Below are 25,622 nucleotides of genomic sequence, written 5' to 3'. Positions count from 1 at the left end.
CTAAAGTGGATCAAAATGCATAACAAATTCATATTAAAAACGATTCTTCAGCCCTGACCGGTTTGGCTCAGGGGTTAGAGCGTTGGCCTGCGGTCCACAGAGACCCGGGTTCGGTTCCCTGCTAAAGGCACGTACCTCGGTTGCGGTTTGTCCCCGGCCCTGGTTTGGTCATGTGGGTGGCAGTCACTCAATGTGTCACTTTCACATTGATGTTTCTCTCTCTTCCTCTCTCTCCCTCCTACTCTACCTGAACAAAAAAGTGGAAGAATGTCTTCGTGCGAGGATTAAAAAAAAAAAAGATTCTTCATATGCTCTTTTACTGAAGCAATCAATATAAAAAGAATGTAAAAGCTTGTTTTGTGCGTGCAGATTTAGGTAACCTCCAATGAATCACAATTTTTAAGCTTTTAAATCCAGCTCTAATGTTATGTGAAAATACTTGTGTCTAAGATAGAAAGCAAACCAATAAAATCCTACATGTAAAATGGCCTAAATATCAGTAAGAATATTCTCCATTATCTTTTGTTATCTAAAATTTCAAAGCCATCAATCTTTTTCAGTGCTTTAAGTGGGCAATCAAAATAATCATATTTATTCAGGTTTAAAACTAAATTTCTCCTCTCTAAATATGGTAGTATAGATAAATAGAAAAGGTTACTTTGTCCAACATGCTAGCCTACAGATGCACAAAACATCTACAACATGATCTCATTATGTCATCATCGATTCACCTTCTTCACCAGTAGCATCTTGAGAAATGTGAAGGTCTTCAAGCATCTCAGCCAGACTAATTCGAGGTGCTCCTTCATCATCCGTGTCACCTTCCACAGCAATAGTTGAATCTAAGAAAAAAATACAAAGAGGATTTCAAATAAATACAAATATAGAAATATACAAGTCTGCCCCTGCCATCATTACTATCATTTAACCATATTCTCTACACGTAGCTCTTGTATCATATCTAGAGCAGGCATTTAAACATTCACTGAATGACTGAGCTGCATAAATATATGAATAAATATCTACTAGTGTACAGGTCAACAACTTGAGAGATCATGCTAGGATGCAAATAATATCAAATGTGGTATAGCAAACATTTTAATAGATTTTATTGTTCTCCAAGTTTTTTTTTTTTTTAAATAAATGTTTTAACTAGAGTAGTTTAAAAAACACACAATAAAAGTCATTTATGGAATCAAAGTTTAAGATACCAGAATACTCAATAAGGGAATACATCTACATAGTACAGAAGATACAACTTAAACACTCAAACACCAACCTCTGTAAATGTTTACATTTTTTCTAATTGCCTCATCTTCTTCAAGATCTTCAAGGAAATCTTGGTATTGCCTACAGAAGAATACAGAAACATTGAAATATTTCATCTTTACCAAGAAAGTAAGAAGTTATCTTTTCTTCATTTTCAGCACTGTAAGATAAATGTGTTACAACTATTACAACCTTCAAAATAATATCTGATTTTCAAATACGCAGGTTAAATATTTTGAAAAAATTTTTTAAAGTTTCTTTCAAAATCACATAATAAAAAAATACACAACTGAACATAAGATGATGTTAATTAAAATGTAATACAATGAGAAGGCTCTTTCCCACTTTACCTCTTCCAAAATAGTCTTATGGCAAAGTTAAAATATATATACTTTTAAGACTATAGATGAAATAAACAAATGTACACTTACATCTAATTAAACATATTTAATACATACTTATTTAAAAATTCATTATGAGATTACATTTTAGAAATACTGCTGTTTCACACTCACACTTAATCATATGATTTTATTTACACTCTTCATTTTTTTAGACATCAATGTCTTTACCATTATTAAGGCCACTTTTCAAATTATCCAATACACTTTTCTAGAACACAATATCTCTATTTCTCCTTAAGTTGTTTGAAAAATAGCATATTTGATATCAATGAGCTGTTTTCTTTTTATGCCAAGTCGTAAGTACACATGTGCTATTACTATATTTTGATTTTTCAAATAAATTGCTTACAATAATACTGCAACTGTCAGGTCATAACCCAGGAAATAACTAAATCTGTGTTAAATGTCATTATAGTCTGTTACACTGAATCTATCAACACAGTGGTAAGAACAAAAAATACTGAGAGCAAGGATCAATTATGCGATGACTCTAATATAAAAACCACAAAGACTTGCAAGAACTTCCTTTGAGACAACATATTGATTTAAAGAAAAGTGAGACCTTTCATCATCTGTATCCATGTTTTCTCTATCCCTTGCAAGCTCTTTCAGTTTCCAGTTTCTACGACGCTGACGTTTGGTACGATCATAGCTCTTCTTGATTAATACCTAAAAGTAACAGAAATACTTGCAAAGTTATAAAAAATGGGAACACTGCCTCAAAATTCGGTAAAGATATAAAAATTTTAAAAATGAAAGGTTATGGGAATGCCAGGAATCACCAAAACTGATGATAGTAGCTACACCTTAGGGGAATGAAGTAGGGAGGGATCAAGAGGCAATGTTGAAAACTTTTCATATTTTCTTCATGTACTAATTATTTTATGAGAATGCATTCACCCATTATTTGTAAAATTGTTAAAACTTCGGGTTTCTGGTGTGTTTTTACACCATTGTTCAGTTCTTAGCTATCATTCACTAAGTCATTCTGAAACATTATCATAAACATTTTTTCTCCCTTTTATTCCTACTAATAAGCACTTACAGAACTATATACATCTTTCACAACTGTATATCCTAGAACAGTTTACTAAGTTGCACAATGAATAATTGTACACAATACAAAATCTTGTAAGACCATCATGATCTCCTATTATGACCTAGTTAGAAATACCTAATTAGACTTATATCCAAGCCATGCTTCTACTTCTTAATCTATTAACTAACAAAAGCATAACTGGATGGTGAGGAGTCTTTCTTGTACCATGACTTTATTTTTGCCCACAGCTAAAGAGATCAATGTTTATTTTAAAAGATTAAGGAAGCAGGATATAAGGTCTTTCACATTCACTGTTGCTCATGACTCTTATGAACTCATGCTAGAATTTAACAGGTTTTTCCAAGTTGGATTATTTCTCTAAGGCCCATTTTCAACTGCAGTTATAGTCAAACCGGAAAAACAGTTTAACTCTAAATGCCTTCTCAACTAAACAATACATGAAATAAGCTGAGCCTAACAAAATGAACCTAAATAAACTATAAAGGTCAACCCTAGCTACAAATTTATTTTTCTCTACGAATAGCATCAAGAATTTTGACAGAATATGAAAATTTGATTATAAGAGCAACAAAAAACTCTTTAAGTCTTGGGTTTTTCCCAAGAAAAATTATTTAAACAGCAATTTTCAACCTTTTTCATCTCATGACACAGATAAACTAATTACTAAAATTCCACAGCACACCAAAAAATATATTTTGCCTACCTGATTAAAAAAAAAAAATAGGTATAACTTTGATTCATTCACACTGAACAGCTATCGTGTTAGCTGTTGTTATTATTATTATTTTCTTTTTACAATCTGAGGGAAAAGAGGTCCGTGCCCCTGACTAAATAGTCAGGTATTTACGTATTTTCCAAAATTTTTGCAGCACACTGGATGAAAACTGCTGATTTAAAATGAAAGCCTTTATTATACCTTAAGTGCAATTTCAAAAGAAAGTTCTAAATTGTTTGTTATTTTAAAAAATGTGAACTTGTACATCTTACCCATAAGAGTTACATCAATTCTCTTTAACACATGAAAAAAGGGAAAAATCTAAAGCCTTACCACATCTGGGACTCTATCTGAGTTCATTTTGTTGACATGCTCATCATTTAAGTTACAGTTTGCCAAATCAAACCTGAAATGAAAATAATAAAACACTTACTGACAAAAACTTTTTCCCTTTCTTTATTTTATGGATTATTACCTAAAATCAAGCATTTAATATGCATTCCCATTTTTAAAGTTTTGCAGTTTACTATCCAGTGAACATGCTTCTACAGACCATAGTAAAGATAATGCACTCTATCTCTGAGTTTCACATATGCATTATTGTCCACCTTACCATGTATTTGCAAAGAAGCAAGACAGACATATATCAGTCTAAAGGACTGTTACATGTTCCATTTAGTTTATAATAAAACAAAACAACAAACAAAAAAACCCTTTCTCTAGTAAAAGGAACTAAAAACCTATGAATAAAAGTAATGTTTAAGGTATGATGGTAAGTTCTGCATCAGAATGGACTGTCCTATGCCTGTAAAGACCCCTTACATACATGGCTGCCATTTTTTAAAAGTGAAATATCTGGGCAGTAGCATATGCATAATAAAAACTCCCCCCAAAAAGCTGTAAATATGATCTGAACTAACCATACAACTTCAGAGTTCAGTTACTCAAAATCTTGGAACAAATAACACTTTAAGTTGATGGCCAAAATGGAGTAAGTATGGGCTTTTGTCCAATCCACAGTTTAATTTACTTATTAATAGTACAATGAGCTATAAGGCTCCTGGGAACTCTTATTTCTTTTTGGAATAAACATCTTTAGTATTTAAGATAGTTATTTGCTGATTCCAAGGAAAATCTGCAATGCTAATGGACAGTTTAAAATACTATAAAATAATACAAACCCCAAAACCAGGTCTCCAGGATTCAGAAGATGTCCCAAATGAGTGCGACAAAAATACTGTTTATCTGTATTCATTTCAGATGTTTTCTGTACCCAGACTTCCCCAAGGGTATGCTTAATAGGAAAGAAAATGGAACGCAAAATGCATTTTATAGAAAACTTAAATACAATGTTAATTTTGGTTTTCTAATTTTCATTCTAAAAACAGAAATTATTTTATTTTTCAGATCTCTGAAACACTCAAAATTAACAAATTACTTAATTTTGAGTATAGAAAAAAAGATTCACAAAGAACTCATACAATACTTTTAAGATTTTAGTCAAGGTTTTTATAAAACATTACCAATGTCACCTAAAAACAGTCATATATAGAATCATTTTTTAAGATTTTTTTTTTTTTAAGAGAGAAAGGAAGGGAGAGGGAGAGCAAGAGAAACATCTATACTATTTGAGAGTGAAACATTGATCCTCTGCCTCCCACACACCCCCTTGCCAGGAATCAGGCCTGCAACCCCAGCATGTGTATTGACCAGGAATCAAACTGGCAACCTTTTTGGTGCATGGAATGATGCCCAACCAACTGAGCCACACTAGCCAGGAAGACATATGTACAATTTTCATAAGAAATGTTTTCACAGGAAGATGGGCTAATACAGACTGAGCAAAGAGTGTAGATGAAAAAGTAGGGGGATCTTAAATCCAATACTAAGCAATTCTTTGTGTTTTTTACACATAAAGTTAAAAAAATTAGGGTTCAGACAAAACAGTCTAGCTACTCCGGTGGACAAACTACTACTAGAGAACCCAATCTTTATCAAATGAATATTTTAGATGTCTACTATTTTGAGGTGTAACACTTAATAAAAAACAAAACTGGCCCTGGCCAGTTTAGCTAAGCAGTTAAAGCATCAGCCTGCGGTCCAGAGGGACCTGGGTTCAGTTCCCGCTAAGGGCATGTACCTTGGTTGGCCCTGGTTGGGTTGTGCGGGTGGCAGCCACTCGATGTGTCCCTTTCACGTCAATGTTTCTCTCTCTCTCCCTCCCACTCTATCTGAACAAAAAATGAGAAAATGTCCTCGGGTGAGGATTGAAAAAAAAATAAACTGTTGCAGAAACATCCCAAGTTTGAAATTTAAACTAGAAAACCATTCAGGTCCCCTTCCAACACAGAATTTTATGAGCAACTGTCACTGATATTCAGACTTACTGAATTAAGTATAGTACATGCCAATACCTTTTACTAACAAAAACAGACCCACTGAGATCAAGGGCAATACTAAGAGTTAAAGAGAGAACTAAGGAATCTCAAAAGAAATGAAAAAAAGTATAGTAAAAGGAAAAACTGAAATAAAAGGTCTCAGGTTTAGAAAAGAAAATTTTAAAGTAAATAACAGTGAATTATCAAAAAGAGACTAAATCCTATGTAACAGGACTCACTTTCTGGCTACTAGACTGCTTCTATTTTTAAGAAACTTATGAACCTGTTTTAGCTAAATGTATTTTTTGAAAACCAAAAATATATATCAGGTTTTACATGTGCCTATGGAAAAGTGGCATTCTCCTACAGTTGTTATAAACGATAAAAGTTTGCTCTTAATCTATTATTAAATTTTTCATTTCAAATAAAAATGTAAAAAGTACTCTGTCTTCCATTTCCATTCAATTTCCCAAATTATCAGAAGTTATTTTTGTCTCAAAACACAATATTACCTCGTTAGAAAAAAACACACCGTCAGTATACAGATGAGTGTGGTCTCTAAATACTAATTCACAGCAAAGGAAATCAGACTTTATATCCTTTAAGAAAATACCTGATTTCAGACATGGCAATAAGAACTATACAATGTGATTCTGGAACACCTACCTACACATTGTGGTGCTGTGCCAGAAACTAAGATGCTTTCAAATACTAGGAAAGTCATGTCAAAAGGTCATAGGAAAAGACCTATGTCTATTAAAGAAATGGAATCAACAATTATTAACCTTCCAAAACAGAAAGCACCTGGCCCAGTGGATTTACTGGTGAATCTACCAAACATTTAAGGAAGAATTTATACCAATTGCCTATAATCTCTTCCAGAAGACAGAAGATGGAATACTTCCTAACACATTTACAAGGCCACCACTGCTCTAATACCAAAACCAGATAAAGACATTACCAGCAAGCAAACTACAGACCACAGTGTTCATTCTCTCACAAACATAGATGTAAAAATCCTCAACAAAAAAAGAAGTGTACATCATGACCAAGTGGGATTCACCCCCATGTATGCAAGGTTGGTTCCACATTTGAAAATCAATTAATGTAATCCACCAATCACACCAAAAAACTCATATGATAGTATCAATATAGAAAAAGCATTTGACAAAATCCCACACACCATTCATGTTAAAAACTCTTAGTAGCCCAGCCAATGTGGCTCAGTGGTTGAGCATCGACCCATGCACTAAGAGGTCACTAGTTTGATTCCCGGTCAGGGCACATGCCCAGGATGTGGGCCAAATCCCCAGTGGGGGACATGTAGAAGGCAGCCAATGAAAGTTCTCTCTCATCTATGTTTCTATCTCTCTTCCTCTCTTCTTCTCTCTCTAAAAATCAATCAATCAATAAAATAAATTCGAAGATTTCCCATTATAATCAGGTATCAGGAAAGATGTTCTCTCTTATCACTGCTTTTCAATATATCCTACTAGAAATCCTAGCTAATGCAAAAAATAAGAAAATGAAAGGTATATAGATTAGGAAGGAAAAAATAGATTATCTTTGTTTGCAAATAACATGATTGTGTATGTAGAAAATCTGAATGAACAAAGAAATTCCCAGAAACAGCAAGGTTACAGGATACAGTTACAAATGAAAGCCAATCACTTTCCTATATACCAACATGAAAAAGTAGAATTTGAAATTAAAAACATAATACCAGCCCTGGCCGGTTTGGCTCAGCGGTTAGAGCGTTGGCCTGCGGTCCGGAGAGACCCGGGTTCGGTTCCCGCTAAGGGCAGGTACCTCGGTTGCAGTTTGTCCCCGGCCCTGGTTGGTTGTGCGGGTGGGGACCACTCGACGTGTCCCTTTCACATCAATGTTTCTCTCTCTTTCTGTTCCTCTCTCTCCCTTCCACTCTACCTGAACAAAGAATGGAAAAATGTCCTCGGGTGAAGATGATAAAAAAAAAAAAAACATAATACCATTTACATTAGCACCTCCAAAAATGAAATACTTAGGTATAAATCTAACAAAATATGTATAAGATCTTTATGAGAAAAATTATAAAATTCTAATAAATAAAATTTTTTTAAGAGCTAAATAAATTCCACGTTCATGGCTAGGAAGACTCTGATGGGGGAATATTAACAATGGAAGAGGCTATGCATCTGTAGAAGCAGGGGTATATGGAAAATTTCTTATCTTCTGTTAATTTGCTAAAACTGCTATAGAAAAATAAAAGCCACTAAAAAAAGTTATTTTAATTAAGACATAGAAACTATTATGAAGAGGTTCCCATTGGCTAAATTTGGGGTAATCTGACGGATGGACGGAAGGAAGGAAGGAAGGAAGGAAGGAAGGAAGGAAGGAAGGAAGGAAGACAGGAAGACAGGCTAATAACAAGGGGGGGGGGTCATAATATTACAATAGAAAGATCTGACTATCAGTGAAATAGCCAAACGTTACTTCTCTTTTAATATATCATAGACAACACACAGCATCACCAGTGAAATGTTCTGGCCAAAATTAATTAACATAAATTTATCCAAGTCGTTAGATCCACTTTCTTTTTTTTTATCCTCACCTGAGGACATTTTTGATTTATCTTCAGATAGAGCAGGAGGGAGAGAGGGAGAGAGAGAAGCATCGATGTGAGAGGGACACATCGACTGGTTGTCACCCACACAACCCCAACTAGGGCCGGGGACAAACCACAACCGAGGTACCTGCCCTTAGTGGGAACCAAACCCAGGACTCTCTGGTCCTAGGGCCAATGCTCTAACCGCTGAGCCAAACTGGCCAGGGCTAGATCCACTTTCTTAAAGGAACTACAAGAGATTAAGTAGCAAGTTAACTGACATCATGAGGAAACAGTGAGAGAGACCCACAAGATAAATAAATGCCCTAATTACTTAGAAAATTGGTAAAATAAAAAAAAGGGGACTTCCAGTCAAGATGGCGGGTAGGTAAACGTGATATCGCGTCCTCCCACAACCACATCAAAGTTACAACTAAACTACAGAACAACCATCATTCAAAACCATCTGAAATCAAGCTGAATGCAAGTCCTACAACTACGGAATTAAATCAGCAGCTCCAGACCGGTAGGAGGGGCGGAGAGGGATGGGCTTGTCCCACACCGACATGTGGCAGAAAAATCAGGAAGACACCTGGGCTGGCAAGGTCCTCCCTGAGGACTGAGGGGGTCCCCGTCCCACACCAGGTGCCCCGCTCAGAGTTCAGTGCCAGGAAGAAAAGTAGCCATAACCTCTGGCTGGAAAAACCAGCGGGAACTCAGGCTCAGGGAGGCTGGGGCGCTGGAGCCCCAGGCAGCTCCTTAAAGGGCCCGCGCATGGACTTATCGGACTCTCTCCCTCTAAGCTTGGAGGGGACGCAGCTCGAGGGGCACCAGAGACACACAGGGAAGAACTGAGCTGACTGGCACTGGAGCAAGGGCTGGAGAGGGGGCTTTCTCCGGGACAAATGTGATGTCAGAGGCCTTTGTTCCTTTGGTGAGCCCTTCCCTGGGGCGGCGCCATACCTAAGACTCCAGCAACCTGGCTCATACTGGTAGCCCCGCCCTGGTGATTCCCTGAGGCCCCGCCCCACCCAACTTTCAGGCCCACCCAAGCTGTTGCCACTTGCTTAACCATAGGATTGGCCTGTCTTGGATCCTGCTTCAGGTTTTCCTAAATTCTTTCAAACAAGCAGCATCTGGTGTCAGATAGCCCCATACCTCTCGTTAAGTAATACACAGAAACAAACACAGGGAGGCAGCCAAAATGAGGAGACAAAAAAATGTGTCCCAAATGAAAGAACAGAACAAAACTCCAGGAAAAGAACTAAGCGCACCCTGGCCGGTTTGGCTCAGCGGTTAGAGCGTCGGCCTGCAGTCCAGAGAGACCTGGGTTTGGTTCCCGCTAAGGGCATGTACCTCGGTTGCAGTTTGTCCCTGGCCCTAGTTGGTCGTGTGGGTGGCAGCCACTCGATGTGTCCCTTTCACGGTGATGTTTCTCTCTCCCTCCCACTCTGTCTGAATAAAAAATGGAAAAATGTCCTCAGGTGAGGATAAAAAAAAAAAAGAACTAAGCGAAATGGAGATAAGCAACCTAACAGATGCTGAGTTCAAAATACTGCTTATAAGGATGCTCAATGAACTTAGTGAGAACCTCAGTGAACTTAGGGAGGACCTCAAGAGCATAAAAAAGGACCAGTCAGAAATTATGGATGCACAGTCAGAAATAAAGGTGGCATTAACTGAAAAAAAAAGAGTAATTTATACAGATTCATAGAGTATGTAAATCCAAGAAGCAAACCATCGATTTGGAATATAAGGAAGCAAAAAATGCCCAATCAGAACAGCAAAAAGAAAAAAGAATACAAAAAAATGAGGATAGTATAAGGAGCCTCTGGGACAACTTCAAGCGTGCCAACATTCGCATCTTGGGGGTGCCAGAAGGAGAAGAGCGAGAACAAGAAACTGAAAATCTCTTTGAAACAATAATGGCAGAAAACTTTCCTAACTTGGTGAAGAAAACAGACATACAAGTCCAAGAAGCACAGAGAGTCCCAAACAAGATGAACCCCAAGAGGCCCACACCAAGACACATCATCATCAAAATACAAAAGGTTCAAGACAAAGAGAGAATCTTAAAAGCAGCAAGAGAAAGGCAATTAAGTTACCTACAAGGGAGTTCCCATAAGGTTGTCAGCTGATTTCTCAAAAGAAACTTTGCAGGCCAGAAGGGAGTGGCAAGAAATATTCAGAGTGATGAGAAGCAAGAACCTACAACCAAGATTACTCTCTCCTGCAAAGCTGTCATTTAGAATCGATGGCCATATAAAGACTTTCCCAGACAAGAAAAAGTTAAAGGAGTTCATCACCACCAAACCGTTATTATATGAAATGATGAAGGGTCTTTTTGAAGAAAAAGATAAAATATATGAACAAACAAAATGGCAATGAATATATATCTATCGACAATGGAATCTACAAACAAAATGAACAGGCAGGGCAGAAACATTCTCATAGATACAGAGAACATTTTGTTGGTTGCCAGATGGGAGGGGGGTTGGGGGAATGGGTGAAAAAGGTGAAGAGATTAAGAAGTACAAATTCATTGCTAGACCGACAGACCTCAAAGGGAAAGGGGTTGAGGGGTGGGAAGAAATAAACCAAAGAACTTATATGCATAACCAATGGACACAGACAATAGTGTGGGAAAAGGCGGGAGGGGGGTGGGAGTGGGGAGAAAGAGGCCAGTGGGGGAAAAATGAGGAACATCTGTAATACATTCAACACTAAAGATTTTTAAAAAAAGAGGGGGGAGCTATTATTAAATAAAAGATTTAACAGGGATGCTATTTACATTCAATGTATGATCCCCAAATTGATACTAGTTTAAACAATACATAAAAGATACTTTGGGATAAAAGAGGAAATCTGAATATAAACAATAACGTTTACATGTATGTGTATGATAAATGGGCCCCTTCCCATGTGCCAATACCCCCTCCCACCCTGTGAGAAATAGTGAAGGCCATCTGTAAGCAGACTGTGAGACTTTGGAAACCTCACCAGCAACTCGGTCTAAGAAAGGCCAAAGAGAAACTGCTTCTAGTGAGCCTGGATTGTAAACAGCTGTTTTAAACTCATGCACGTCCCCCTCCCTCTGCGTGCCCTGCTTTCCGCTCTCTATAATACCTTGTGTTCGGAAAGTCTGAGTAGCAGCAAAATGATACTGGCCACCCCAGTACAGCCTGTCCACAAGCCAGAAGAGACTTACAGGGACAAATTGATCGGTGGCAGGCAGTACAGCGGTAAATCAACTGGTCAGCCACCACCAGTGTGCAAGTAAGTCCTAATAAACCTATGTCTTTCACAGCCAGTTTTCCAGGTCATTTCTTTGGAATCCATAACCAATATGCTGAGGTTTACTGGGACCTCAGCACTTGGTATAACATTTTCTGTAGAAAATGTTCCCATGTTTTAGAGATGCAAACTGATGTATTTAGTATTAAGTGAAAACATAGCTTTCAAAACAGGTTAGCTTGTCACCTGGTCCTCCTGTACAAAAGTAAAGCAAGAAAATGCTTTTCCATAATAATAAACATTTTTCAAATGTTTCACATTAAACAAAAAAATAAACTTACCAGACAGTGTCTGATAATTTTCACAATGACCACATGTTAAAAGCAAACAACATACAAACATGGAATGCATTTTTAACCTAGTGTGGTGTTAGCTTTATCTGGAAACACATTTTAGAATTTCTGGGACCAAAACAATAAGTTAGGAAAGTTAAAAAAAAAATGTTCAGGATGAAACTTACCTTTTTTGATATCATCCCAGCACCTGCTTTGCGTTTTAGATCTCGGACTATGCTGCATTCCATCACAATAAACTCCTCCAGCTGTTTGGGATGGCATAAACTATTGAAAGGGTGACTCCAGAAAGTGCTCCCATCAATATCTGCAACTAAGAATAAACGAAAACTATTAAAGAACAAGAGAAATGAAATGTTTTAAAAGTTAACAAATGCGCCTGGCCAATGTGGCTCAGTGGATTGAGCATCGTCCCATGCTCCAAGAGGTCACCGGTTCGATTCCTGTTCAGGGCACCTGCCCACAGGTTGCAGGCTCGAGGGCAGCCGATCGATGTTTCTCTCTCATCGGTGTTTCTCTCTCTCCCCCTCTCCCTTCCTATCTAAAAAAATCAATAAAAAAAATATATATTTTTTTATCCTCACCTGAGGACATTTTTCCATTTTTTGTTCAGATAGAGTGGGAGAGAGAGAGAGGAAGAGAGAGACAGAAAGGAACATCGACGTTAAAGGGACTCATTGAGTGGCTGCTACCCGCACAACCCAACCAGGGCCAGGGACAAACTGCAACCGAGGTATGCAACCTTAGCGGGAACCGAACCCGGGTCTCTCTGGAACGCAGGCCGATGCTCTAACCACTGAACAAAACTGGCCAGGGCTAAAAATATTTTTTTAAATAAATAAAAGTGAACAAATGTTATAAGTAAGAAAAATTTGTTATGTACAAACTAAGAAACATCAGGTCAACAGGAACAACAGTGGCAACTCACTCTCTAGAGCAGCGGTTCTCAACCTGTGGGTCGCGACCCCTTTGGGGGTTGAACGACCCTTTCACAGGGTTCGCCTAAGATACAACAGTAGCAAAATTACAGTTATGAAGTAGCAACAAAAATAATTTTATGGTTGGGGGTCACCACAGCATGAGGAACTGTATTAAAGGGTTGCGGCACTAGGAAGGTTGAGAACCACTGCTCTAGAGTCATCATTTATTCCTATAAATCAGCCCAAACTTCTCACAGCACAAGAGAATATCATGTGTCAAACATATCTGTAGTAGTTACTACCATCACAACACCACAAAGCTAAGTGCCTTTAATATAAGGTCATATCCAATCAGCTGTATGGTTGTTTCATGTGCTGGCATCTTATTTTAAAACATTACCAGTCATCTTAGGTACTTAGTTTATGGAAAATAAAGTTTTACAGGACAAATGTTCATCCTAATATTGTAAAAAAGACCTTTGTCCAATGAATTCTACTCTAATTGACAAGGATAATAAATGACCTCTGGAAAACAGCAAAATAAACTCTTTTTTTTATAACAGAAAATAAAAAGTGAAAAAGATCAAGAAGTAGAAGATGCAAATAAGTACTGAGGAGACACCTATCAGTGTGGGGTCTTCTTTAAAAAATAGTTTTTATCAAGGAAATGTTAAAAATTATATATAATAATGATGAAGTTAGTTAAAATTCATATTTAAACTAAAAGTTCTACTGGATTACAAAAACTTAAATGTTTCAAATTTTAAAATATTTGCTATACACTGAAAATTAGCAAAGAACTTAGTCACAAAAATAAAATGAGGTAAATAAATCAATGTCAGTAAAAATAAATGGCATAAAACTAGTACATTGATTGATTTGAGAGAGAAAGAGATAGAAACATCAATTAGTGAGAACATCCACTGGCTGCCTCCTGCATGCCCCCCTCTGGGGATTGGGCCCACAATCTGAGCATGTATCCTGATCAGGAATCGAACCGGCAACCTCTTGGTGCATTGGTAGATACTCAACCATGGAGCCACACCAGCCAGGCTAAACTAGTAAATTTTTTAAAGTTCACAGAATCATTTCTTCAAGTAAAAAATACAAGGGCAACTTATTAAAAGCTTTAAAAATTACAGTGTTTTGTAAGAATTAAACAAAAGTAAAATAAAAAAAATTTTTTTTATCCTCACCTGAGAACATTTTTGCATTTATCTTCAGACAGAGCAGGAGGGAGAGAGGGGGAAGAGAAACATCGACACAAGAGAGACACATCAACTAGTAGCCACCCACACAGCCCGAACCGGGGCCAGGGACAAGCTGCAACCGAGGTACATGCCCTTAGCGGGAACCGAACCCGGGACTCTCTGGCCCATGGGCCGACGCCCTAACCGCTGAGCAAAACCGGCCAGTGCAACAACAGTAAAAATTTTAACTAGTTTTTCATAACAATATTATTGAAAATGTTTGATAAAATTAACGACATAAATTATTACTGCGTGCCAGACAGAAATGTCAGGTAGAGTTCCTAAAACTTACCTTGTAGAGTATTTGGATCTATGAGATGGATGGCGCTGGTTACGCGAATACACACACAAATCTGGTTCATATTTCCCAGGCTTTGTGCCAGTTTTGGAGACAGACAGACAACATTATCCTAGGCATAAGAACTAACATTTAGAGTGAAGCAAATCCTAAATAAAAGTCTCAAAAAAAACATTCATCAATGTATACTCGATCCAAGTGCATTTGCTGAAACTAAAATATTAAATATTTAATTCTATGTATCAACAAAGAGCCTACACAAAAGAATCTTACAAGAAACAGGAAATAAGCTATACCTTCTTAAGATGGAGACATTTATGTTTTTGAACCCTGTTTTTACCTTGGAACAATTAAATAAAATAACCTACATTTTAAGCATTATTCAGATTATTTTTAAGTCACAAAAATGATTCTATGATCTCTTTTCCACAATACTGTTTATTTTCAACATGCCAAAATCCAATTTGAACGTATTCCAAAGTGGTTTACTGATATGTATTTTAATGTCATTTTCTGTATTCAAAGTTTCATAAAGCTGTCATGTGTCTACAAGGATCACAAATTTTAAGAAATATGAACATTAAAAAACTGAAACAGGCCCAGCCGGTATGGCTCAGTGGTTGAGCGTCAACCCATGCACCAAGAGGTCGCTGGTTCGATTCCCGGTCAGGACACATGCCCAGGTTGTGGGCCAAATCCCCAATAGGGGACATGCAGGAGGCAACCAATTGATGTTCTCTCTCATAGATGTTTCTCTCTCTCTCTCTACTTCTCCCTTCCTTTCATTCTAAAATCAATAAAGAAAAACAAAATTAAAAAAAAAAAAAAAAATGAAACAGGCCTGGCCGGTGTGGCTCAGTGGATTGAGCATCATCCTATGGACTGAGAAGTCCCGTTCGATTCCCAGTCAGGACACATGCCAGGGTTTCGGGCTTGATCCCCAGCAGGGGGCGTGCAAGAGGCAGCCGATTGATGTTTCTCTCTCACATGGATGGTTCTCTCTCTCTCTCTTCCTCTCTCTCTAAAGAAATCAACAAACATATACATAAAAAGAACAACAAAAACGAAACTTGCCTTTTAATTAGTACATTAAAAGAAAGGGTATGCCCATTTTAATTTTAAGTGTAATTAATTTTTTTGTTATTATTGTTAATCCTCACCCGAGGACATTTTTCCATTGGTTTTTAGATAGAGTGGAAGGGAGGGAGGGAGAGAGAAATACTGTTGTGAGAGAGAGATAGAGACATTGACTGCTTGCTTCACGCATGACCCCGACCAAAGCTGAGGATCAAACCTGTAACCCAGGTACATGCCCTTGACTGGGATTCAAACCCACAACCTTTCGGTTCGAGGGCCAACGCTCTAACCACCAAGCAAAACCAGCCAGGGTAAGCATAATTAATTTTTAACATCTTTTTCACATGGCTGAGTGTGTCAGAAATCTTTTAAGAAGGAACTTATTCTAAAATTTTAACCAAACCCAGAAAGAAACCAGGAGCTAATAATTACATATAAACCAGTTAATTAGTTATACGCTTTTATAGACATGGATTAATTAAGAAAAAGTACCTTGCATATTGGAACAATGTCCACAGAATAAGTGCTTTTGTAATTGCATGTATTACTGTGGATATCCTGAGAGATCAGTCTCTGTGAGGCTTTGTACCTAGTAAGAAAAAAAGTTAACAGTAATGAAAAACAAATGCCTTATTTTTATAGTTTCAAAATATTTTCTTCAAATCCAATCATCACTGTCAAAAGTCTGAAACAGTTCCCTGATGTCTGCTATAGTGAAGCCTAATTTCATCCACTTACATTTCAAACCTTCACCAATATGACTGCACCCTAATTTCAACTTTATCTACTAAAAACCTCCAAAACAGGACCTTGGCTCAATAAATGGTTCGGCACTTCAGTGCTTATTATCACAGGGAGAGGTCTACATCCCCAAAGTGATTCTTACGTGCTCTTAGGGTAATACTTCCCACTTCCCTTAAAGTGACTAAAACCAATAAATGCTTACTAATTGTGGACTCTTTTTTTTTAACATAGGAGAGGTTGCCTCAGTCTGAAGCATGGATGTGACCTATACTCACTCACTATTCCTTGGACTTAATCACATTTAGGTTCAGAACATACCTGCAGGGGACTGTACACTGAAGAAATTCCACCATCTTCTGAGCATGCTGCTTTGAAGAATAATAGAAATCCAGTCCATCTTTAAAACAAAGAAAAAAGCTACATAAAAATAATTCTGCAAAATAAGATTTTCCTCTACTAACATCACTATATAACAAATTAAATGTGTATTAAAAAATCAAATTATCATAAAATACATTATAGCCACAACAATTAGGGATATCATATCACTTAAGACTTATTTAACAAAATCAGACAAATGTTAACAAAAGAAAATAAAATTCAAAGTTTTATTTCAATCAAAGTAATATTCAAGGTCGGGGGGAGAAAAACACTAAACAGAACATAAAAAAATATTTATGTGATAAATGGAACAATCTACCAAGAAGACAACAGAAATGCACCTAATAACAGCACTGAGATTCAAAACCAAAAACTATGCAAAAAGAAGAAATTGACAAATGTTAACACATACACAATCATTGCGGGGGACTAGTATAAGACTACCAAAACCAAAATGACCAAAAATAAGAATTCTGCCCACTGGCTCAGTGGTTGAGCATCGACCCATGCAATAAGAGGTCACCAGTCCAATTCCCAGTCAGGGCACATGCCCAGGTTGTGGGCCAAATCCCCAGTGGGGGGCATGCTGGAGGCAGCCAATCGATGTTCTCTCTCATCGATGTTTCTATCTTTCTCTCCTTCTCCCTTCCTCTCTCTCTAAAACAGCTGTTCTCCACCTGTGGGTCACGACCCCTTTGGGGGTCAAACAACCATTTTACAGGAATCACCTAAGACATAACAGTAGCAAAATTACAGTTATGAAGTAGCAACAAAAATAATTTTATGGTTGGGAGTCACCACAACATGAGGAACTGTATTAGAGTCACCGCATTAGGAAGGTTGAGAACCACTGCGCTAAGGGCACGTACCTCAGTTGCAGTTTGTCCCCTGCCCTGGTTGGGGTCGTGTGGGTGGCGGCCACTTGATGTGTCTCTCTCACATCAATGTTTCTCTCTCTCTTCCTCCCTCTCTCCCTCCCCCTCTATCTGAAGATAAATGCAAAAAAAAAACAAAAACAAAAAAAAACGACATGTGACATTGCAAAAAGTATCCACTCTCTGACTCATGCTCAAACACATGCTCACTCTCTCTATATATACACACATACAACAAGCAATGAGGATGAGTACCTCAATAAAAGACAAAATAAATAAGGAAAAATAGATATATGAAAAACAGGCAATTCACATTAGAGATAAACAAAAATAGCTAATACATAGATGAAAATGTTAAGCTTCATTAGTAATCAAGAAAATGCAAATTAGCCCTGGCCAGTTTGGCTGAGCAGTTACAGCTTCGACCCAAGGACCAAAGAGTCTCAGGTTTGATTCCTGTCAAGGGCATGCACCTTGGTCCCCTGCCCTGTTTAGGATCGTGTTGGAGACAACCAATTGATATGTCTCTCTCACAAGCTGTTTCTCTCTCTCTCTCTGAAGATAAATGCAAAAATACCCTCAAGTGAGAATTTAAAAGAAAAAAAGAAAAGAAAATACAAATTAAAACAAGATGCCATTGTCCTGGCCAGTGTGCTCAGTGGTTAGAACATCAGCCTGTGGACCAAAAAGTCATAGGTTCGGATTGCCAGTCAGGGCATATACCTGGGTTGCAGGTGCGATGCCCAGCCGGAGCATGTTCGGGAGGCAACCAATCGACGTGTCTCATAATGTTTTCCTCTTTCTCTCTCTCTTTCACTCTCTCTCGCTCTCTCTCTTCCCCGCTACCTGCCGCCCTCTGTCCTTCCTTCCCTTCTTCTCTCTCTAAAACTCACTGGAAAAAAATATCCTCAGGTGAAGATTAACAACAACAACAAAAACATAATACGCCATTATTTTCTCCATTAAAACAACAGAAATTAGAAAGACTAATACAATCTTATGTGCTGTTGGCAAGTGTTTAGAAAAAGGGAAACTCTCACAACTGAGGGGATTGTAAACTGGCACTATTTTAGAAGGCAATCTAGTAGTACATATAACAATTTAGCATTAGCATATTCATCTAGTAATTTCAACTCCTTTTTTTTTTCCTTTATTGAATGTAGAGAGAAAGGGAGAGGGAGAGCCAGAAACATCGATGAGAGAGAACACTGATTGGCCGCCTCCTGCATGCCCCCCACTGGGGATCGGGCCCACAACCTGGGCATGAGTCCTGACTGGGAATCGAACCGGCGACCTCTTGGTGCATGGGCTGATGCTCAACCACTGAGCCACACTGGTTGGTCAACTCCTGAACTCAATCCCATTGAAAAACCACCAAATATGCATAAAACACAAACATTTATTTCTATGCTGTTTGCTACAGAAAAAGAAAATGGAACATCTTTTAAGCCAACTATAGGAAATAACTAATTAAATGGACAATGACTAATGAACACACACACATATAGTGGTTAAAAATAATAAAATATGATTAGTTGAAATGATGTGGAAAGGTTTCCAAAAATATAACACAATAAATATGTTGAGTCACAGAATATTACAAAACAACCCCACACGAGGGAAACCAATGTTATAAGAATGTACATACGAAGCACATACTGTACTATCCTGTTTTAAGGAGTACACCTCTGGGAATAACAAGTGGATAAAAGGCACATAGAGGTCCTTTACTGATACGTGCTTCCAAGTTTGAATTTTTACGATTATTATATTTAAAATAAAGTTACAAATACACAATCAAACCAACAAAACATTCATTTAAATCAAACTAAGAACAACTAAGTGGGGAAAAAAAAATTAATTACCCTGAATTTTTTAAAAAAAAGGTTGTTAAATTTACATTTTTTTTGAAAGTGACTGTAAAAGTATGTCTCAAAATGTATACACGTCTTTTGCTACAAAAAAAATTCTGTGTGAGGATAATTCATCCACGGTGATGAACAATAATGTTTTGCTTCCTTATGAGCTAGACTACTTGGATCTCCTTATTCCCAAAAGAGTTACAACAAAGTTACTCAGAACAAAGGTGTATTTTTTCCTGGTAGCTACCCACAAATAGCCAGGCACTAAGTTAAGCAGGCAGCAAGATTTTGTCTCACTGCTTCTACCACAGTATGTAAATTTTACTCTATAATATGTGCATCCTAATTTTTTTTTACAAAAACTTGATTGATAGTAAGAGCACGGATTCTGGAACCAGCTTTTCTTCAGGCAACATAACTAATATTCATTTTTTCCTCCATTTAAAGACCAAGACCATACTTCTAAGCACTTTTTTCAAGACATACAGATGAGTAAGTAACAGTGGAAAACTCACCATTTTAAAACAAGGAGTATAATATAAGAATTTGGTCATTCCTTCATGAACAGCTATTTCTAAACCTCTACTTTAGAGACTAGATAAACAGTGTACATGTCCACCAGGAGCAAGTACCATCTAAAAATATTAACCATTAGCAAGAGATTTAAGAGTTTGCTAAAGAATATTTATATTTTTTACCACTGATTAAAGAAATATCCATCCATTACCTAGTTGTATAAGTATGCTACATCAACAGCAAGTGCTAAAAATATGTTCTAAGGAACCATTATGCAAAAATTTTTAAATTATATCATCAAAGAAATCTAATTACATCAGTTGTGTATCACTGTTTATTATTACTTAGTCTTCTAATTTAATATATTCATAATAAATGTCTCTAGACATATGAAAAATAAGATTATTATAGAAGAACTGAGAGGTCTGACAAATAACTTTCTTCTAATCAAAAACTGATACCACATAAAACCAGTTTTCAATGAATTTTCTATCACAGCATTTTACATTTTATTAATGTAGTTACTGGTTAACTCATCTGCTAGCTACTTGTATACATTTAAATTTAAACAGAAAATAATTAAAAATTCAGTTCCTCAGTTGCCACATTTCAAGTATCCAATAGTCACATATGGCTAGTGGCTACCATATTGGACGGTGCAGATAAAGAACTAAGACCTTTTTTTCTTCCTAACAGGAAGTTCTTTTGAACAGTACTATTCTAGATAATATCAGTAAAGATAAAAGACTCCTTAGGTTAGCTAAAATAAAATTCTGGCATCATTTCAAATGCTTTCACATTTTAACTCACCATGAATCTCTTTGATACGAAGTGTATTCTGATGCATTCCATATTTCAAAATTAACTGTTCCAGATAGTAGAAAGTTTTTTTGTGCAAAGTCTAAACATAAATGCATTATTAGATTAATATATAAAATGCAAAAAAAAGCCACCTAAAACTATAGCATACCAAATTTTTAAAATAAAATAATCTTTAAAGATTATCTAAAATGCAATAGTGATCTATTTCTAAAAGTAATGCTCCAAAGATCTAGTCTAGCCCCAGTGCATAAAGGATATGGAAAAAGGGGGAAAAGGAGGTTTTACTAGCTGTTTATAACTCACAAAGATGAAATACAAACTGGAGGATTCACTCATCACCATTCATTTATTACCTTTTGCCTAACTTGAACCACAGCCTTCCAGAAATCCTTAGCTTCTACTCTATGGCAATCTCCACACATCTGAGGCTGAACAACATAATCCACCACGAACACTTGCTGAAGGATAGCACCATTCATCACCTAATTAAAAAAAAACAAATCATATTCCTTCATCCTTTCTTTCTGTTTAGCAACAAATACTTTTCTTAAAAAAAAAAGACACTCTAATATTTAAGATCTTTTTCCATTAATGCTTTGAGAATATCAACAATAAATCAGTTAAATTTAAAGTCCTAAGAATGAGTTACACTATTTCAAGAAAGACAAAAAGGTTTAATTCATAGTATTTACCATATTAACATTTCAAATTTACCTTTAGTTGAAGTGACCTTGAGAATTTTTTTACAGAATTTTATATCTATATATACTTGTGTATGTGTATATATAAATTCATCCTTAGAAGAAAAAGTAACACAACTCTCAAAAAGGAAAACATTCCTAATTTAATTGTTTCCAAACACAGCCAAGCATCTGAAATCACCTGGGAAGCTTTTTAAACATGTACTGTGTCTCTCATCCAGTTGAATCCACTTTGACTCAGTTACTGTGAGTCATGATTATCAGCCAAGTTTGAGAAGCACTGCCTTAGTTCATGTTTTTACTTCAATCTTTTTCCCAATAAAAATAACTTGGAGCCTGGCCAGTGTTGTGCCATGGTTTGAGCATCATCCCATGCACTGAAGAGTCTCGGGCTGGACTCCAGGTCAGGGCACATACCCAGGTTGTGGGTTTAACACCTCCATCAGGACATGTACGAAAGGCAACTGATCAATGTTTCTCTCTCACGTTGATGTTTCTCTCTCCCTATCCCTTCCTCTCTGTTTGGATTCAACAAAGGGAACTTATCCTCATTGGGGATTAAAAAAATAAAAATAAATAAATAACTTTGAAAAGATTATCTTATGGGCACAAGTTGGGCCATTGAGCAAACCAAATAAATTAAGCAATTAACATATCTTAGTCCACTAATCATACGCAACAACTGCTATTATTAGTGACCTGATCATCTATGCAAATGATTCAAAAGAAAACAAAGTGTTATTTTAAAATTAAGAATGTATTCATGTCCTTTTAAACTGTTAAGTCATAAAGTAACTTACCAATAGTGCTTTCATTTTCACTACCTACACTTTAACCATGCTGAGAAAATTATACACAGCTTACCTCTTTCTGAATAGTTAGTTTCACTTTAAGTCTCTTAGAATGGGGCTCAGTCCAAACAAAGCCTGCATCTACAAGCCGGACCTTCAACAAAACACAAACAGAAAGAAACGTAAGTTCCCATATGAGGAGAAAAATATGAAAGAATAATTCATTAATAAATTTCATGAGATGTTTAAGGAATCTGTGATTAGCATCACTACCCAACATAACGGTAAAAGAAAAATTTATCATGAAAGGTATAACAAAAACAGCAAATAAAAGAACAATCTAATGACTACATTAATGAAACTAGTTTAATTCAAGTAAAAATGAAAATACCTACATAGGAAAAAACATACCTTTTCCGTAAAAAATATATACTGCGTTTTGAATAGAAATTATACTTTTTATAAGAAAGCAAAGACATTATAACTTCATCATCTACCAGAAATCTCATGAATAAAAGTTTCTACTTGGATTATTTATCCATATTAAGTATGTGGTTTAAAAAAAAATCATTAGAGAGCATCTCATGCACTGAATACTTAATCCACAATGGTAATGCACTGCTAAATAAGCAGGATCAGCAGAGGCCAACAACAGTTTGCTATATGTGAGAAACTGAATGTAGCTCAATATTGCTAAAATGTGTGTTTTGAGGAAGGAGATGGGAGAACAAGAATGGAGGTTGTTTCAATAGTTTGGGCAGGAGTTGTAGGTGAGCTGAACTGAGAGGCACTGGATAAAACAGAAGCAAAAAGATCCAAGAGCTATTTAGGAGACAAAATCTATAGAATTTAATAACTAGATATGAAAGGAAGAAAAGAACAGATTCTAGAATGATGCTCAAGTATACAGCTTGGGCATCTAGATAATACTTTTTTTTTTCTTTTTTTTAACACGAAGAACAGATTTAATAGGGAGAAGATGCTGCATTTGGTTTCAGACATTTAAGTTTAAGAGGATTTATCTATGATATCCAAGTGAAGATGTTCAGTAGATAATAAGATATATATATTTAGTCTGAAGCTCTATGAAGAAATCTGAGCTTTGGATAACAGATATGGGAGACAGTGGACAGGTGATAACTTAATCAAGCCCTGTCTGGTGAGAACTAGACTAGCTAGTATAGCTGCAGCACTCCAGAGTAAAGCTCTCCTCATACAACTGGAACCCCACTAAAGCAAACCCTAGTAGTTAACAAGGCACACCAGGTACAGGTGACATGCAGCTTCTATTCCTTCAGTCTCCATCCGCAGGGGTCAAGAGGAAGCCCCATGGCCACTGGGACTGCCTTTACCTCAGCCTCCAACCTGTATCTGTAGGAATGAAAGAGGGCCTCTACTTTACCGTTACCCAACAACAGTCTCACTTCACCAAACCATCTTCAAACAAGCAGGACTAATAAACTTTACAGGGCCCTTTATCCTTCTTTACAATAGTCCCAAACACTTCAGTCACCCCTCATCTCCCACACTCCAAACTCCACATGGTTCCACATATTCCCTATTCTGTCCCAGTCTGGAACTTTTTTTTTGACACGAAGAACAGACGTAATAGGGAGAAGATGCTGCATTTGGTTCATTCACCAACAACAAAACCTCCTAAATCCTCATTCTCTTTACTGAGCATTCCCTTCACCTTCCAGATCTCTTAATTATATACACTGTCCCTCTGCAGCTAATTAAAGTAACGACTAAAATTTTTCTCACTTTTTTCCTGTCACTGGACCAGGGCCAGATAGGAGTCCTCCTTGCTCTTAAACTGCTTATTCCAAACCATTCTCCCTGCCTCCTCCTTAAATACAGTCAGCTTTGAATCTTAAGTCTTCAGACTATGCCACCACCTCTATCAGTCATCTGTTAATCTTTGGGTCACCTGCTTTCATTTCTCAAAGATATCAGATCCTGGCTCAGTCACTCTTCTCAACAACAATATTCATACTTGATAATTTCAATATCCCCATAGATAATCCCCAAATACCCTGACTCTTCATCCTTTTTGAGTCCCTCTACCCCAAAATTGTCCTGCCTCCTACTCATAACCCTTTTATTACCAATAACTAAATCCTGCCCACCCTCCCACCCCCAATCTCAATTCCAAACATCCAGCTCCCTATTTTCTCTTACCTTTCTAGCTCATTTTCTCCAGTTCCTGGACACCAAAAATCCTTCAATCTACTGACACCTACAAACTATTCATCCTACCACCTTTTCACTGTCCTTCATCCCTACTTGCTTCCATCCTATCCTAGCTTAATTTCAAAACCAATCATCATTCATTGCCATGCACACACTCAATTCCCTTGGTCCCTCTCTCATTTCACCTTAATCACTTGGGTAAATCATAATCTTAATCCAATGATCTGCCTGCTTTATGCCTTACCTACACAGTTGAAGGGGCTAGAAAAAGAAACACATATCACACTAGTCTTTAAATTTGTAACAGTAACTCTTAACACTGCCTAGCAATTATATAATATCATTCTGGTATATTCTCCCACTTCCCCAGAGGTCTATTTCATACCTTCCTCTCTCTTCAAACACCTAATAATAGATTTTCCCTTATAACTACTGCCATTACATCTGTTATCTCAATTTAAAAAAAAAAAACCTGAAGAGATTTTCCAGCTCTCATAAACCAACATCTTCTGTTACCACAGATGAACTGTCCATGCTCCTATCAAGACCAACTTCTAGAATGCCCCAACAGAGAGCAGACATCTCTGTTTTGTTCCATGAAATATTCCAGGTTCCCAAAACGGGCCTGATAGTAAATGCTAAGTATTTGTTGAATGAACAAAAGTATTCTTCCACTAGTATGCTATATCCTATCATTCTCCTACTTCTCAAGGACATGTGCCAGCAATTATTCTCTCTTTGCAGTTTCACAAATCTTTCCCTCTATACTCTATCACTCTACAACAGCTTACAAATATACTGTAACATCTCCCATGTTAAGAAATGTGCTGTTTCTCCTTATTTCCCTCCATCCACTGTCCACTTCTTTGTTTCCCTTTGTAGCAAATCTCAAAAAAATTATCCAGACTTGCTGCTTCCAATTCTCTCATTTTCATTCAAATCAGATCTTTATCTCCACCACTAAACAGAAATTGCTCATCAAAGTCATCAAAGGTCACATTGCTAAATCTATAGAACTCATTACTTGACTGATGAGCTGTAAATGACACTCCCTTTGTAAATTACTTCTTTGCCTTACTAATTTTTTTTTTTAAATCCTTACCCCAGGATATTTTTCCATTGATTTTCAGGTAGAGTGGGAGGGAGAGAGAGGGAGAGAGAGAGAAACATCGATGTGAGAGAGAGACATCAACTG

At 36.9% G+C, this 25,622-nt stretch overlaps 1 protein-coding gene across 1 annotated transcript in view; it reads right to left on the bottom strand.

The window, feature by feature from the left end:
• Nucleotides 1-304: 304 nt before the first annotated feature.
• NMD3 (NMD3 ribosome export adaptor) overlaps nucleotides 305-25,622 on the bottom strand; it is a 32,267-nt gene continuing 6,949 nt past the window's right edge. The window contains exons 5-16 of the mRNA XM_036243831.1: nucleotides 22,308-22,388; nucleotides 21,096-21,224; nucleotides 20,731-20,821; nucleotides 16,605-16,683; nucleotides 16,035-16,131; nucleotides 14,460-14,577; nucleotides 12,165-12,310; nucleotides 4,630-4,742; nucleotides 3,782-3,854; nucleotides 2,236-2,342; nucleotides 1,280-1,350; nucleotides 305-842 (exon numbers count right to left, since the gene is read on the bottom strand). Of these exons, the coding sequence (XP_036099724.1) occupies nucleotides 712-842; nucleotides 1,280-1,350; nucleotides 2,236-2,342; nucleotides 3,782-3,854; nucleotides 4,630-4,742; nucleotides 12,165-12,310; nucleotides 14,460-14,577; nucleotides 16,035-16,131; nucleotides 16,605-16,683; nucleotides 20,731-20,821; nucleotides 21,096-21,224; nucleotides 22,308-22,388 (1,236 nt within the window). The 3' untranslated portion in view covers nucleotides 305-711. The remainder of the gene's footprint in view (nucleotides 843-1,279; nucleotides 1,351-2,235; nucleotides 2,343-3,781; nucleotides 3,855-4,629; nucleotides 4,743-12,164; nucleotides 12,311-14,459; nucleotides 14,578-16,034; nucleotides 16,132-16,604; nucleotides 16,684-20,730; nucleotides 20,822-21,095; nucleotides 21,225-22,307; nucleotides 22,389-25,622) is intronic.

This window comes from Molossus molossus, unplaced genomic scaffold, assembly GCF_014108415.1.
Source record: "Molossus molossus isolate mMolMol1 unplaced genomic scaffold, mMolMol1.p scaffold_m16_p_5, whole genome shotgun sequence".
NCBI classification, from domain to species: Eukaryota; Metazoa; Chordata; class Mammalia; order Chiroptera; family Molossidae; genus Molossus; species Molossus molossus.
The sequence above is the reverse complement of the archived record's forward strand: the minus strand, read 5'-3'. Positions and strand labels throughout refer to the sequence as shown.